The sequence below is a fragment of the Platichthys flesus genome, chromosome 11, assembly GCF_949316205.1.
Source record: "Platichthys flesus chromosome 11, fPlaFle2.1, whole genome shotgun sequence".
Classification (NCBI taxonomy): Eukaryota; Metazoa; Chordata; class Actinopteri; order Pleuronectiformes; family Pleuronectidae; genus Platichthys; species Platichthys flesus.
This window is the reverse complement of record NC_084955.1, coordinates 7705427-7722186: the sequence shown is the minus strand read 5'-3', so window position 1 is coordinate 7722186 and position 16760 is coordinate 7705427. Positions and strand designations below refer to the sequence as shown.

The following is a 16760-nucleotide window of genomic DNA, read 5'->3' as shown; positions in this document are numbered from 1 at the left end:
AGATACTTTCCTATTTCATTGTTGGATTTTTTTTCTCTTTGTGACACAACTGACAATACTTCATTCATTACCGTCTATTAATAGCACCAAAGAAATGTTCAACATTTTGGCAAACATGCATTTTTGCTTACTTGACGAGACACTTATCTACAATTTCTGTACATGGGGCAAGAAGCTACTGCAGCCAGCCACCAGGGGCAGTTTAAGTTTTCCACCTTTATAAGCAGTCTATGGTTAATACAGACGGACCTGATGCTCGAGTTCTGCTTACCAACGAGTAAAATAAATGCAACTCTGTCAATGGTAGACAAAATATCAAAGAAAGTATATTGCATATATACACACATTACACAAACATGTCATCCAAAAGTATATTCTCAATTCATACATAGATAGCATGTGTTATTATTTTACTGGTTTACAAAGAGATCCAATCTTTTATGATCTAGTTTTACTATTTATTAAAAGAACTACAAAGTTCATTCATTCCTATTCAGTCTCTAATGAGGACTAACTTTGATTTGTGAAACGCACGTACAACAGTCCAACACTGGTATACAAAGTAGGGATATCGATTATTACGACGATATAACTTTTCCTTGATAAAACACATGTCGTCTATGTTTGGCAGACAACGCAAGCAGCCAATGATAATGAGAATAGCACCGCGCCAAACCCATCGTGTGGCTGGAATAGAGTTACACCCACATCAGGTTAGGTTGACGCACACAGCCCAGAGCGTAGGAGGAGCAACATGCTAATGTTTGGGCTCCTCTGAATAATTATAAGCACCGCTGCTTCAGGACAGACGCACATTAAAAGTCTGTTCGTCCTGCGTCAGAGTCTCTGTTGGTTTCTGCTTCCTCCTCACTCCCCCGCTGACCTGTGCTCAGTTTACACTGTAACAACATCCATCATTACTGATTCCAAGTAAAATAAATGCAAAATATGTGCATTATATACACCTTTTCACTGCAGTGGTCTGTATGAAATGTTATAATTTAAGTGGAGTGGCACAGGATGATTGTACGAGCAAATAAAACTCTGTTTTGTGCATAGGAAAAAACTTAAGAACTTTCTACATACACAACTGTGCAAAAATGTTATCTTCTGGTTATTTTCTGTATATTGTTATATTTATCGATATCAACTGACATGAAAACAATTATTGTGATAAAATTATTTTCTACATCAGTGAAAATAAGCTCTTTGACTTATTAATATCAGCAGTACAAAGGGCTTGGATGTGATGAATGGAGTCTGTGTAATATAACAGAGAGAAGGTGACTACACAGAGCTTCAAAGGAACCCTTGTAAGGATGCAATCGAGCTGAGAGATGCCATCTCATCCTCCTGCTCTTTTATGAATGACAGTGAAACAAAGCATGGATTTTCAACTTCATATCGGCTCACCTTCTGCTTGTCTTTCTGTGTTGGAGGGAGCAAGGCCCTCGAGCGTTCTGCAATTTTCTACAAGAGGAACAGATCAAAAGGCTGGGTCAAAAGGATTCCACTTTTCCATGTTGAAGAGGCCACATTGCCTCCATGTGTGTTGAGGTGTGCCTTATTCCCCCCGTCCCATCCGTCATTCAGAAATAAGAATTTAGTAATCATAGTAATGAATTTACCAAACCAAATGAGAATAACATACCTTCTGCAGATCCCCATAGCTCTGCACAGACTCGGCGAGTTCAGTTTTTAGTCGTGTCAGGCGCAGACGGTCTTGCTGTGCAACAAAACAGAATTAACTTCAATTATCTCAAATGTTGTTCAATCCACTGTTTATTCTTCAAAATGACAATGAATGAGGGAGGACTGGGAGCATATAATACCCGTGAAGAGCCACTGATTATATCTGAGAGCTGTTTGATGAGTTGGCTTGTGCTGGTGATGACTTTGTTGGTCTGCTGCTGCGTGGAGTGTCTGAGAGAGAGAGAGAGAGAGCGAGAGAGAGAGATTTCAGATCATCCTGGGTTAGAAGCACATCCCAGTATGCCTCACCACACCAAAGGCCAACTCCCATTCGACTTGACGCAATAAATGGCTGCCCCACAGAGATATAAAGCTTCACAAACACACATATACTGCTGCACACCCTGCTCAAATATTGATCTATGTGTAACCGGTGGTAAGGGGATCAGATGTACCATAATGCATTGGGGAGAGAAGGATCATGTCACTATAGTTCTGTGTCTGTTGTAGAAAATCCAAAGGATCACAGAGGGAACACATCTGATAAACTTCAGCCATCACATCCGTGCAGAGCAGGGTTAAAGAGAGGTGGCGAGCGTGGCTAGTGTACTGTTCATTCTGCTAGTAGAAATATAGGGAAATAAATAAATTGGCCTGCAGCAAGTTTCTCCCCCCATGACCAAAGATAGTGTGGCATTTCCAGACCAATTTATATTTGTGAATGCTTCCGGAACCTCTCGTATCAGTTCTGATTTCCAAGTGGCGTTATCGACAGTTGCAGAACAAACCTACACCTCTGAGCTACAAAATGTGATGTGGGGTGTGTCACAGAGAAATGTAAACAGACTACAGAGTGCAGTTTGTTCTTCTTACAGTTTGTTTGATGCTCCCTTAACAATGACTTCAGACGGATTGATTATGGATTAATTTTGCTTCAAGACAAACAAACACTTTGAAACATTCTTACTTTGTCTAGTTCTAACAGCTCCTTCACAGAGTATCCTCTTGAAAAGTTTGGTTTCGTGAGCTATTAGCTCAGCCACTGCAAAAACTTGCCTGCATATCATTGTGTTAGTCTTGGGAAAGATGCTTGTTGGTCACTCAGACTCCTCTGAGGAGCACTCACTTTAGCCAAGAGAATTTGTCCTTAATGTATAGCAGTAATATACGATAATTTAGAAAAAGGAAAGGTTCTACTTTAGTTATCCGGCCAACTCGTTTGTGGCTAAGCATAGTAAATGCTAAACAATTGACCAGCCATTGCAGTACATATACTTCATGATTAGGAATGAATTCTGCTTACAGACACATCTGTGTCAGCCACAATACTGATAAATAATAAATACATAAAATAAATATATAATCAGCAAATAAAAATATTCAATGGCATGAGTAAATAAAGTAGACACAAAACAGAAAGATTAACGAAGCTAAACCTCAGCCTGATGTGTCATTGTTTAGCTTTAAAGCACCAACAGACATGTGAAGAATTATTTTGAAATCCCAGCCAAGCTAATGCTCTATCATGTTACCCACCAAAATGACACAGCAGAGTACAGACTGTGTTGCTGGCACCCTGCATTAGACATCAGGAGGAATGACAAATAAACCTCAGCATCAACGTGCAGCTGGGATTGACCATGTGAGACGTGGAGTTTCATTTTAGGCGCAGCTTTAATGGATCAGACGATCTACAACATGACATTTAAACAGGTACTCTCGCCATTGTCAGAATTCCACTCACCAAATAAATGATGAATATGTAACCATTGATTGTTGTTAACAACTGAAAAGGGCTTCTCAACTGATTTAATCATATTTTATACATTTTGAGATTCGGGAGGTATTTAAAGAACACTTTTACTTCCTGGTATGGAGAGAGACAAGATGTCACATTTCCCAAGATGCAACGCAACAGCATTTTTCATTCTAGCCTCCCTGTTAATTTGTAGTCTCAAGCTCAAAACTGTGACAACACTGATGACATCACTACAACGTCATTGGGCTGAGGAATAATGTCTGATAAAATAACTATGACGTGAGTGACACTCTAAGGCTAGAGCTACAGATACCTCATTGTATGTCCAAGAAAATAAATGATTGCTATTGTTTTTTAAGAGCGGTGTTCCTAGTTTGTAGCACCGCTGCAACTAAACAAACAACTGGATAGCAGACAGCTCTTTGTCTACACTGGCCCACAAATGCACAGAAATGATCATGTAATATGCATATTTGCATTTTATCTGAAATGGAGATAAAACACATTGGATGGAGTTGTTTATTTCACAAACAAATGTATGTATGTATGTATGACAGAGACTAACACCATATATTTGATTGGCTGTATTCGCCATTTAATCTCAGGTTAAAAATGTAAAGGTACCCTGTGGTGTTCTTGTAAACAGATATGGTTGCATTCAGTTGTTCTCACACAAAGAGCAGGTGTATTAACAGGATGTGACACCTATGTTGAGTGAAGTTCTTTTCAGATAAACTGCTAGCGAAAACCTTGTGTGTTATTTATCCATTGGTGTGTGGCTTATTAGATGGTGGAGCAAAGCACACCTTGAGACTGGAGATGTCCACAGTGATAATTGTATCATGACTATTGCAGTATAAATACATGCTTAAGGCCAATGTATGCTTCTCCGTTTTGACCGACACGGACAGATAGGACTGCCTTTTCCGCCATGGAACCTCCTCTCCGAGCTCCACTGAGAGCTTTTCGTACAGCTAACTACACGTCGGCATAGCGGCGAGTCTATGGATAGCCCTTGGCTGTGATTGGTCTGCTAACGTCCGCTAACGACATTTCCGGACCTCAAACTTCCCTTTTCTTTCCCTATAGCACAATAAACCCAAAACACAACTACGACTCTAGGATTAATGTGACAACTGGTTAAGCCAGCGGAGTTGTCCGGCTGACGGTGGCTGGTAAGAGCACTAACGGCATGTGTGCACGGTCACATATGGTTATAACGCTATGTCATAACGGCGCTAGCGGGCTAGCCACCATGCTAACTGCGGTGGTAACAGAGCAAAAAACCGCCGTAACGACTTTAATTCCACGGCTCTCATGAAAATGTTTCTCAAACACCGTCAGGTTAAAGCAAACACTTGGTAGTAGTTAATATCCCTGCTGACTGTGTGTGGAAGCTGGGGGGAAATCTAGCTGCCTCCGTGTAGCTTCAAGCTGTTGAATTAGCAACGCAGTTTGGAAACAAAACCGGGGAACCGCTGTGCTAAGAAATGATAACAGAGGCATTTTGACCCGCTGGGTGTCACTTTACTTCAGCAAAAACTCTATCGTCATCAACAGCCTTTGTCTGTTAGTTGCCATCGTTCACTGTGTGTGAGGACCCGGGAGGACGTAAATAAACAAGCGTGGACTTCTTCTACATACCTCATGAGGTAGGCTTCTTTAAGCTAGTCTTCCGTAGTGCCAACTACTGTTCTGGCGGTGAACTGTTTCAGCACAAACCGCTCGTAGAACCATAAATGAAAAAGAGTCCGTAGGATCCGTCCGCGCGTAACGGACTCTGAGAAGCATACATTAGCCTATATTGTTACACAATTTACCAAACTTAAGATTCAGCTATTTTGGTGGATGTTTTATCACCAGAATTGTGTCACTGGCCTCTTTTGAAAATATGAGTTGGGTGCACTTTATCACATAATGAAATTAGTATACTGTTGCAAAATGCCACCCTAGTTTTTCAACTTCACTGTTCAGCCGTAATGACTTAAAGGGCACCTATGGTTATTTTGGTCTTCTCCTTCCCTTTCCTACATGTGAAACATGTGTGCATGCTTTTCTATCTATTATATCTCCCTACATACCTCTATTGAAATAATTGTCAATTGGCTGATGAATTATTGATTTGAACGTTATGAATTATGTTTGAAGTACTGTACCTTAAAGCCTACTGCTGCTCCTTATTCACTATTGTCATAAAGAACTCAATAAACCTTAGTTTTGGGGTAATCTTGATGCTACATCAATGGCAAAGTAGTTACCTGTGCAATATACAATGGAGCCAACAACTTGCTACACCCACCAAAGTGTTGGCGCATGGCATAACTCACTATGTGGGAATCTGAGATACAGTGCAACAAAACATTACAGACTGTCCCCTGGAGCAACCACCATCGCAGTTACATTATATTAACAACTTGCTGAAAATTAGATAATTCTGCTCACTAACCTGGAATAATTTCAGTGACTTAATCAAGAACAACTTTATATAGAAAGTTGGATGATTGGCAAGTTGAAGTAGGGGGAGGCAACAGGAATCCTATAAAATGTGCAGCCCACTGACTATCAACGCAACCCGAGCTATTTCAGCATTGATGTGCTTGGATGGATCATTTATGAGTCAGTGGAAGACCCACCCACCACTGACACACTGTTAGCAAACAATTAAGACTCGCCCACCACTGAGGACCCCCTGAGAAGACCTCTGCAGCTTCACTGCACAGTGATACATCTGCTAGTCACACTCTTCTTCCACAACATGCTCCAGAGCCAGGCGGGGCAGAAGCAGCATGCAAAAGATTGGAATGGCTCACACTGTGAATTTCAATCAGTCAACTCTGTTGTGTGTTTCTTGTGGACCTTATGAAGAGGGAGCGGAGGAGTCTGGGAGCAGCTGGCTGTAGGAGGAGGTGTGAGGAGTGGAGGAAATGGGGTACGGGGGAGACACAGTGGAGGTGGGGGATATGCTCCAACTTAATTCATAGTATCAGGACTTTGAAAGATAGAGCAGCTCTTATAGTGGGCTCCGATAAGGATTAAACCACCAAAAGTGGAGTTGCTTCAAACCCGGTGCTGACCTCTGACAGGCTCAGATGACAGAGCAGAATCTTGGTAAAACTCAGCGCTGACTCAAGTCCAAAATACACCTGTATTATGTGATGACTCCTTGACCCTATTCAGACCTGGTATAAACATCCTTCCTGGGTGATCTGATATCAAGTGCTCAGCTGTAAGTTCTAGTGTGAATGCACTTGACGCATTGAGGACCCACTACAGTTTCATAATGAACCAATAACCCTAACCCAATATTTGTATATTCTTTAGTAACACCACAATGCTAACAATGAGTGAAATATTTATTTTCTTTTTTCTCCAATTGGGTAAAAATCTTATTCAATAATACTGCTGCATGCCATTTTCATCAGTTTCTCTTTGCTTAGCTCTTCTTCCCTCTCACTGAAAACAAACACAAGCACATGGGCTGCTGTGGCCCTAATGGGAGAGCAGGTCGTTAACTAACCACAAGGTTGGTGCCCATGTGTCTTTGGGTAAAAATACTGAACCCCTGAACTGCAGGCACACCCCAGATGGCAGAATGTGATTGATAGAGAAAGTATTTCCATATACATACAGACCATTTACCATTTGACTAATGACCCATTTGTTCAGTAAAACCGCCTAAATGTTCATGTTCATTTGCATATAGAGCAAATGTGAACTGACCAACTATGAGCTTTTCACTGTTGATTGTATTTCTTGGGAAGAACTGAACTGGGGCCTTGTCCACACTGATCTGGGGCCTGTGCTAAGAAGCAAGTTCAAGTTAAGAACTTAACTTAACAATCGCAGTCAGGCTTAGCGGTCCCACAAAGCTGGTTATCGACTCAGTAAATCCACCACGGTTTTCCTCATCAAGATGTGAGTGCATGCAAATGAAAGATGCTGTGTTTGTTGCATATGACCAATCACAGACATGGACCCGGGAATATATTCCTAAACAAGGAGCAAACTGTTACATTAGGAAAATACGAAGAGAACTAACAGTATCTAGACTAAACACGGTTACAGGTGCTAAATGCAGGAAGGACAGCTGCTAAAAAATTCTAATTGTGCGAATGTGTCGTTACGCAGCCCCGTGAGATATTGGAAAAAATATATTAGAGCAATTTATGAATCCATCTTCAGTAACTAGACCTTGTAAACTGAACCGAAGAAACCTCCTGGATCAGAGATGAAACGTTAAATCACATGATGTAGCTTCTGTAATGAGCTAAGTCTGTCTGCAATGACTCTAAGGACACACTCTAACTTCCACAAGTAAAGAAACTTAAGTCAATGCAGGCAGTCTGTGGTACTGTGAGCATGTTGCTTCTATGTCAGGTTGGTTATGTTCGGCTCCAGCAGTTGACAAAGGTTTACGATTCCTTTCGATGGGGATCTATACATTTCATTGAGTTACTTACCAGAGAAGGTAAAATGACTTTGTCAGCCTCTGAAGTCCCATGTCCTAGCCCTTCACCACACAGAACTCCACTGGATCGTCTAAAACTGTGATTTCATGTTTTAAAGGAATTCATTAAAGTCAGTTGGCGGAGATTTTATACAGACAGATCTCTCTTCACCAACTTAACCTTCTGCCGAGCAGGATAGCCGTTCAGCATAGAGTTCAGTTAGAATGGTGATTTATCCTGATATGAAGTGAACAAGCTTTGAGGACCGGAAACCCTGAAACTGAAGTTACCCAAGATTAATATCACTTGGAATAAAATTAATTCTCTGTAAAGTCGCTAAGCTTTCCCTATTGATCAGCATAATATTTATGTAAATCTTCAAGCCAAACCAGTGTGTGCTCTCATTGTTGGTGTCTGTTTTAGTTATTCGACAGGAAATCCACAACAGTCCTTTTTGGAAAATTCAAAAATAGTTGAAAACAGCTGCCTCAGATCTACCAGCGGTGAAGTGTGGGAGGAGGGGGGGGGGGGGGGGGTTCTGAAGGTGTTCAACCACTCAACAAGCTGTTCAGATGAAGAGTAACAGCAGCGTCAGCCTCTTACAAAGGAGGAGAAATGCGCCTCCACAGTTGTCTTATTCTCATGCTGTTTGTTGAAAATAAGCCGTTAGCTGCTGACTAGGAACTGAAATATGTGACACGTGGATGATGGGGTTTGCAATCTTTTCTTTAGGCATTTTGAGGGCTGGGTGGAGGAATGGAATGGATAGACGGATAGATAGACATATACTTTATTTAGGCTTTTGATATCCTACAGACAGGAATCACCTCATGCATGCCTTTAAACGTTAAACCACTAAATGCATATAGAGTTAAAATAGGTGTAGTGAGTAAAAAGGTAAATATAATAATAGACTAAATAAAGCTTAGCAGGGTTTCAGTCTGGTAGAAGGCTGAGGCTGCTTAGGATGCTATTGACACGTAACATACGTTTAACCCCCTTCCTCTGCTCCACCAGCTCATTCTAGTCTCATCTCATACTTGATCCCATTTAGCTAATCACAGGATAGGTGGTCAGTCAAGCTTTATCGCTTTAATTTAACTCAATCTTTACTGTCATGCTCATCTGTTGAGCAATTTGAAGTTTTCTGACTCACCTCTCCCCCTTCACCAACTCACCTGTGGGTGATGATCTTGAACTCCTCATCCTATTAATCACTATAGGTGGGAGGAAAGGACCTGATTCATAAGACTATCATAACCCACTGTGATACTCTTCCCTACTGAGTCCTGTTCACAATAAATACATAAAACAAGTCAGGGAAAATGTACTTTCCAAAATGTTATTTTAACGTCTATATCAGCATTTATTATAAAGGGCGTTATCAATCCCCAGGGCGTGTTCAACGAACATCATGTGGCACTGGAAGCAATGTGTTTGAAATTGAGAATTGAGGAGCTTTTCTTCAAGGCATGTTCACAACAAAGTTTCATGAGGAGAAGAGTGAAATATTTGCAACTTCTTATAAAAGTAAATGGTCTGTAAAAGCTGCTAGTGAAGAGAAATGTAACCTGACGAGACGCTGAGTCGTTTGCAGTGGTTGCTCTTTACTTCAGTGTTTCTGTCTGGTTCGTGTAGTGCTGCTATATTCTCCCTGGTACCATGTGGCAAATTACAATTTTTTTTATCTTAGTGCTGTTTTCTGGGTCAACTTTGAATAATGGATGTAGAGGAAATTGAGAGTTTATTTGTCCTCAGGACAGCTACATCAATGCCCTGTTGTTACAAATTTACAAGAGGGATATCCACCGCCAGAGTCCATGTGAAAGCAAATTGTCTGCCAGCATCTAAATACACAGCATTATTCAGTTCAAGTGGCATCATTGGTATGCCTGCAACCTTGCCAAAGCATTACACAAGTTGTACAATAAAAATCAACAATATTTCAAAAGCGGCTACCTGCAGCCAGACAAGCAACACCAACAACGTCGTCAGCTGATATGGGTGAGTTTACATTGCTGCAACTTTTCTCTGCATTTTAAATGCATCTATGAATTAAAAGTGTCTGTAGATAATCTTCATTTTTTTAATGGCGGTAGATAGGGGGTTGAGAACCGTGATCGGCAGTTACGGTGATAAATGTAGGTAATATTGCTCCTGTTAAAGTTCCCATGATGCAATGGAAAAGGTGGCTGTGTTATAACTTAGAATACACCCATTAGTGTTGATGCACAGTGATGACTCATGTCAAAGATCTCACTTCATTCTCACTAAAATAAATGTCTGTTAAGTAGGGAATTACAAAAATGGCATTTGCACTTCATGTAGGCCATCCATTTGTTCACATTTGAATTTGCACATAAAATACCAGAAGTAGAAATGCTGGACCTTTAAAATAAAAACGTTATATATATTTTTTTTTTATCTCGCTATACGAATATATCACGAATATTTCAAAAAGATGTTCATGCTGTATTGATGAACGCATAATGTCACGAAAAAAGTAGAAGAGACTTGGAGAATAAATCATGATGTACATGAGCTACTGACCTAAATGTCCACTTATGCCTCCACTCCACCTGTGATATACAGTAATAACTCATCACCTCCACCTGACACATTGTGAATAAAAGCTGCGGCTCTTCACTCCAGTCTTCACCAGCTCACTCATTGTATCCGCACGGGACAGACGCTGCAGCCAAGTCTCTGTGCTCAAACTTATTTTCTTGTGCTTGGTGTATTAGCGGCTGATCCTTTGTTTGCCTCAGATTGCCGCGCTCTAACACATCTGCCATGCTCAGCTCCTTATTTGTCTCCAGTGCAAAATTAAGACTCTTCCAGTTTCCAAACATGATCTGCCCTGACTCTGCTGCCTGTGTCCCCGCCTGCCTCGGATCTACTGCCAGTTTTACAATGAATGACTTCTGTTTGAACCTTGACGTCACCTCTGCGTCTGATTCTGCACATTGAACTAAATCAGCGCTCTGTGATCAGCCAAAACAGTTGATAGTTTTAGTATGATCAATTAGGAAATTCATATCTGACACCAAAAATCATCTTGGTAAAGAGACATGGCTTATACTAAACATTGTTGACTGTCATGCAGGTTTGAATTATTTTCTCTACAGTCGGCTTCTCCTAGAGATCATCCATATATAGAATTGGGAAAAAAAAGAAATTAAATTCAGGAAGGTATTAAAGAGAAATTGATTTGACTTTTCTATGTGATAGACCTCAATTTATTTGGGTGAGAATCACAGTAAACTTAACACCGCTTGTCTACCACAGGGTTCTGGTATTAGCACTGCTCTTTTATAAAAATGGTTCCAAATAAAACACAATGTAATATTATACTATATGAAAACACACCCACACACCCTTGTCTTTCTTTTTGTATATAGGCATTGGAATAATTCATTCCCAAGACACTAATCTCAATCACAAATAAATACCTAAACCCAAATCTTAATCTAAAACAAATTCCTGAAACTGACCGGTCAAGATTTCATACTTGAAGTTGATGGTTTATAACCACAATGTGTCCTCACAACATTAGAAGGATACGCACACATTCACAAGAACACTCACAAACACACATCAGCAGTTTTGCAATCCATCTGACATTTAAATGTGCAGCTCCAACAGAACATACACCTACTATCAGTTGACAAATCGTTGTGAGAGAGAGCGGAGCATTACCGTGGGTTTGAAAGGCAGTGTGGTGCCTGCTGGTTGTGTAAGAGTGGAGGAGGACGACATGCATCCACACAGTCTGAAAAGATGGCTCTGACAGTTCTACCTATTTCCTGCATTTCCCTGCCTGGGTTTATGATGGATGTGGATTTCACTGCTGTCTGGGGATTGCTTTAAGTAGCTATGATGCATTTGAATATATTTTTAAATATTCAACAGCTCTATAACTGAACATATGGAATGAAATCTTGAGAATATGCATTGAAATCTGGCGTCATGGGGGCCGTGATGCAATTTTGTTTTATTTATTAGATAGTAATTATAAGAAATTGAGTGGTAGTCAGGTCAGAGTGCACAGTAAAAATGTATCTGAGATAGTTCATCTTGCACAGTCTATTGGATAATGTGATTTTGTGTCATTGATCCTTTTCACAGTGGACATTTCATTATCATAACAAGAAAAGTAGAGGTGTAAATAATGACATTAAGGTTGGCTCCATTACATTAGGTTCCCCTGTTAAACCCAGTCAGTGAATGAGAGTGCACAATATCAAACCCGCCTGGGACTGGCTCACCTTAAAATGGAGTGCAGCCATCATTAATGTTATTGATTTCACTGTGCGCTGGCTAATTACAGTACACAAAGACAGTACTTCCTCTTTGGGGTATATACAGCGAACGCAGGTTAGCCAATGATCGCCCGTCTGATGCTGCCACCTTTTTTGCCTTTGACAAATCTGGATTGTGTGTGTGTGTATTTGTGAGATCTTGCGTCTATGAATTTATTCAGTTTGCTGCCCAGCAAAACATGTTTCTGTTTATCCCCTATCCCCCTGCTATCTACCTACAGGTAATGGCCACACTTAAGTGGTCATAAGGCAAACCAATATCTAAAAACTGATGCAACAGCTGCTCTAAATTCCAGTGGGTCCACACATTTGTTGTACATGATTTTTAGCATCATCATAAAAATCACAACTGTCCAGGCTCGATGAATTTTAAACATGTTTTTTTCTTGTGTAAAAGCAGACTATATAGACACATAAATGAAAACAATGAATATCCTGTGCCCTTCTTTCACAGTGGAGGGTGGACTTCTGAGGCTATTGACTGCAGCTGGAAAGCATCGAGATAGTGCCACATTTGAGTTATTTGGCTCAGTAGTCTACTTTATTTAATCTGAATCTGACTGAGAGTTAGTTGTGTTTCACCATGTTTTTATATTGTCAAAATAACTTAGTACAACCAAATTTATCAGAAACATGCACATGTGAACATACATCTGTGCGATAAGACCTACCTAAAATGACAAACCATCTCTACAAAAAATGTATTTAACATGTACATTGACCTTTTAGTTTTACCCATGTCCCATTTGTGAACATGGAGGAGGCAGGGTTTATGACCTATAATGCAGCCAGTGACCAGGGGACGCTCAAGATGATTTGGCTTCACTTTTGTTGAGCTGTCATGTCGTCCATCTGACTGACGCTAAGCATCACCAGGGGAGATACCGTCTATCTCCTTTGTCAATGGATCATAGACTTCAGATGGTTTAAAAGACTACAACGATTTGATCAAACATATAAGACCAGAGATTATATCAACAGATGAAATTATGGTTGGTCCAATCAGACTGTGGGACTGCTGAATCAAGGAACTAAAGCCATAGTTCCTACACTGTTTATCGGTGGATGCAAATATCCTCAAATCATAGAGGAAACATCTAATTTCAAAGCTCACGAGAGTAACTGAAAAAATATTTTTTTAGTATCGTTTTTTCAAATTACATTTGCTGATGAAAAGTAATGACACTCAGTTTGTGAATGTATTGTAAATGTTTAAATATGTGTATATAGTTATAAATATACCAAAGGGCTTTGTGAATTTAGAGTTGGAACCAAAAGCAGGAGCTTGAGTAGAGGTTTGCAGCAGTTAAAAAGCATCTTTATTGTAGATTAGGTATGGTGGAGTGTTCAGGGGCTGAGCCAGTGTTGAACATGGAGCAGGGCAGGCAGAGGGGGCTGGTGTCACAACACAACAACACAATCTGAGGAGGAGCAGGGTGAGGCAGGTAAACTGCAACACCCTGGAGGCACAGAAGAATACAGCATTAAACTAGGTTCAGACAAACACCAGGGGAGACACAAACTGGAACTCGTGTTTGGCTCTAGCATTAGTACCACATTGGCAAGCTGAACGATTTGGCGAAGACTGGAGTGTGAGGGTTTGTTTGTGTGTGTGTGTGTGTGTGTACGGCAGGAGCTGTTTAGTGGATGAGTCACAGGTGTGCCAGTGATGAGGCAGCAGGTGGGAATGGATCGCCACACCCAGACGCATGAACACACAAACATAAAAACACACACACACACACACACACACACACACACACACACACACAGCGAGAGAGAAAGACAGAGGACAAATAATGAGGGAATTGAAAACAGAAGTACAATAGGAGTAGCAGAGGCACAGCTGATACCTTGACACCTCCCTTGTCCCAGCAGGCTGGTATCAACGCTCAGTCCTTACCGGACATGATAAATGTTTAGTATAACACACTCCACCAAAGTTACTATCTTATCTATATGTTTGTTTTAAACGTTTACAACAAAAGTTGACAGTGTTAACATAGCTAAATATATTTTTTAAAACTATTATCATGGATGTAGCACTTTATCCCTGGTGCCTACTCAGCTCTCTGCTGTGGCCCTTTGCAGCGAGATAAAATGTTTGCATGGTTTAAATGCCTCATTAATATCTGTGTGAATCATTTCCCCGCAACTTTTATACCTTCAAGGCCCATAATGCCAGTGTGATATGATTAGTGCTAAAAAACCTGGAAAACACACAAGCAAAACTCCCTACATATTATCTACTTCATTACATCATCATATTAAATGCTTAGAAGACGTTTAATTTAATTAGTGTGATCTGCCCTAATAAAACTGAAGAGATTAATATTCTGACAGCTGGACCTTTTTGTTTGTTTTGCAGTAACTGCTCTGTACTTTGGCCCATTGGCTGGAAATTGAAACAGCGACTATGATGTAAGTCTGTCTGTTTAACTTGAGGTTGCTTACGTCCCGTGATGAACAGTGTAGCATGTCAAATAGGAGGCAGCATTTGCATCACTGTTCACTGTTCAGGACTGGATGTGAACACTATCAAATAAACAACACTATAATCACAGCCATTGTTTCATTTTGAATTAAATAAACAAGAAGGCTAGAATGGAAATGAATTACCACCCCTGAAAGGAGCCAGAGCTTATGACTCTGGTTGGCTGGAGGCAACACCTATAAACTGTCTGACTGACTGAATGTCTCTCTGTCTGAATGGCTGACTGACTGACTGAGTCAGCGATAGTTACATTATTGATGTGTTTTTAACCATTGAGAAGAATTGTTTGTGAATGTGGTATAACTATAGAGCACAGAGACTAAACCTGTGTCTATTTTTGAATTATAGACCTTAATAATATGGGTTAAAATCAAGTGACTACACACCATGACATCAGCCGTTGGTTTATGAACTGCTTGTTTAACTCATTTAAGTTATGTTACACTATAGAACACTGATTTGCATTTTCCCAGTTAAATGAATGAACCACCATTTAACTTTATGTGAGTGTTAATATTAGTCTTGTGTAAATGTTTGTAGGCCGTTATTTGCAGGTCCCTCGTCTATTATAATGATTATTTCACTCTGTTAGAATAACATTAGTGGGTACTGGGAACCATCATGGCTTGTTTAGTCACAAAATGACAGCAAAGGGAGTATAAATACATTTTTCTATTGTCAATTTGCATAAAACAGTACATCAGTACAGGTTGTTTTTTACAGCTAAAGGGAATAATGTATTTTTCTGCCTTTGTGGGCCTCATCAAAGACTGATGTGTCTTTTGCCAACATTATGATGCATCTCTTACAATGACAATGACATTTTTTTTCCATTCAGCTATGAACCGGAATGAATGGGAACCTTACAACGTACAACACGAAAAACCTCCACCACAGTACCCAGGTATGGAAGTTTTGACCATATCCTGACAGCAAGGTCATATCGCTTCTGTTTTGTCTTCCCTTATGTGGGTCCGTGTGCATTCTTTGCTTTTGTATTCTTGTTTGTTTTTTAATTGATTATTTTATGTTTTATGTATCTTAAAACAGCAACGAAAAACGAACCGAGAATTATGTCACGCTCCATAGGATTAATAGAACCAGTTGACCTTGACACGTGGGAATTATCTAATCATAAAACCTGATTTATTAACCGGTTTAGAATGATAAATCAATAACATACTATGTATGCAGTATAATTTTAAATATGAATCTATAAAGTAACTTTAGTAAACACTTAATGAAGTTGAGTAATACATGTATATATATACATATATATTCAGTGAAAGTATTTCAAACTGTACCGACTATTTCTGTTTATCTTAATTACTCTCTCTCAAGGGTAATAGGTCGGGATTTGAAAAAAATATATATTGTAAATAGTTTTTCATCATGTTTGTTTCTTCATTTCTTGTTTAACCTTACTCTTTAATTATTCAACTAATTTATTTTTGCTGTAGAAAGACCTGCAAGAGACTGTATCACTCTGGACTGCTCTCCTCCAAATACAACCCAGTGTCCTCTGCCATGTTCAAGCCACAACACCAGTGAATGTCTAATGGGCTAACAAAGACAATGACACTTTGAGGGTGCTGTCTATTAATCCACTTAGACTTTTTTACCGTGTGCATTTCCACAATTACAGAGCTGGGTCAAATTCTATTAACCATGAGATTTTTGCCTGACGACAGGGATTCACATGGAGAGTTACCATTCTAACCACAGGCATAAACAGGACTTAACTCTGTGCAAAGGAAGACGTGGTTGACATTCAGACTTTGCTGGGTCAGTTCCGCAGTTGCCCATTTTCATTGTGACTGGTTGGAGATCAGAAAGATGCAAGCCTCTTTATGTTACTGCTGTTAATGAAAACGTGGACAAGGGGAGAGGGAGAGTTTAGTAGGGTGCTGCCAAATGTTTGGAAGAAAAGTGCTCCCTCCAAAACAAAAACATGACTGTGCAGGTTGCATTTGCCAAAGAACATCTTGACTCACCACAAAGCTACTGGAAAAATGTTATATGGACTAATCAACTTATGGTTGAAT

At 40.0% G+C, this 16760-nt stretch overlaps 1 protein-coding gene across 1 annotated transcript in view; it reads right to left on the bottom strand.

Moving 5' to 3' along the window:
- The window catches only part of tsnare1 (T-SNARE Domain Containing 1), a 127116-nt gene that overhangs the window by 63211 nt on the left and 47145 nt on the right, over nt 1-16760 (bottom strand). The window contains exons 5-7 of the mRNA XM_062398491.1: nt 1833-1923; nt 1652-1726; nt 1414-1470 (exon numbers count right to left, since the gene is read on the bottom strand). Of these exons, the coding sequence (XP_062254475.1) occupies nt 1414-1470; nt 1652-1726; nt 1833-1923 (223 nt within the window). The remainder of the gene's footprint in view (nt 1-1413; nt 1471-1651; nt 1727-1832; nt 1924-16760) is intronic.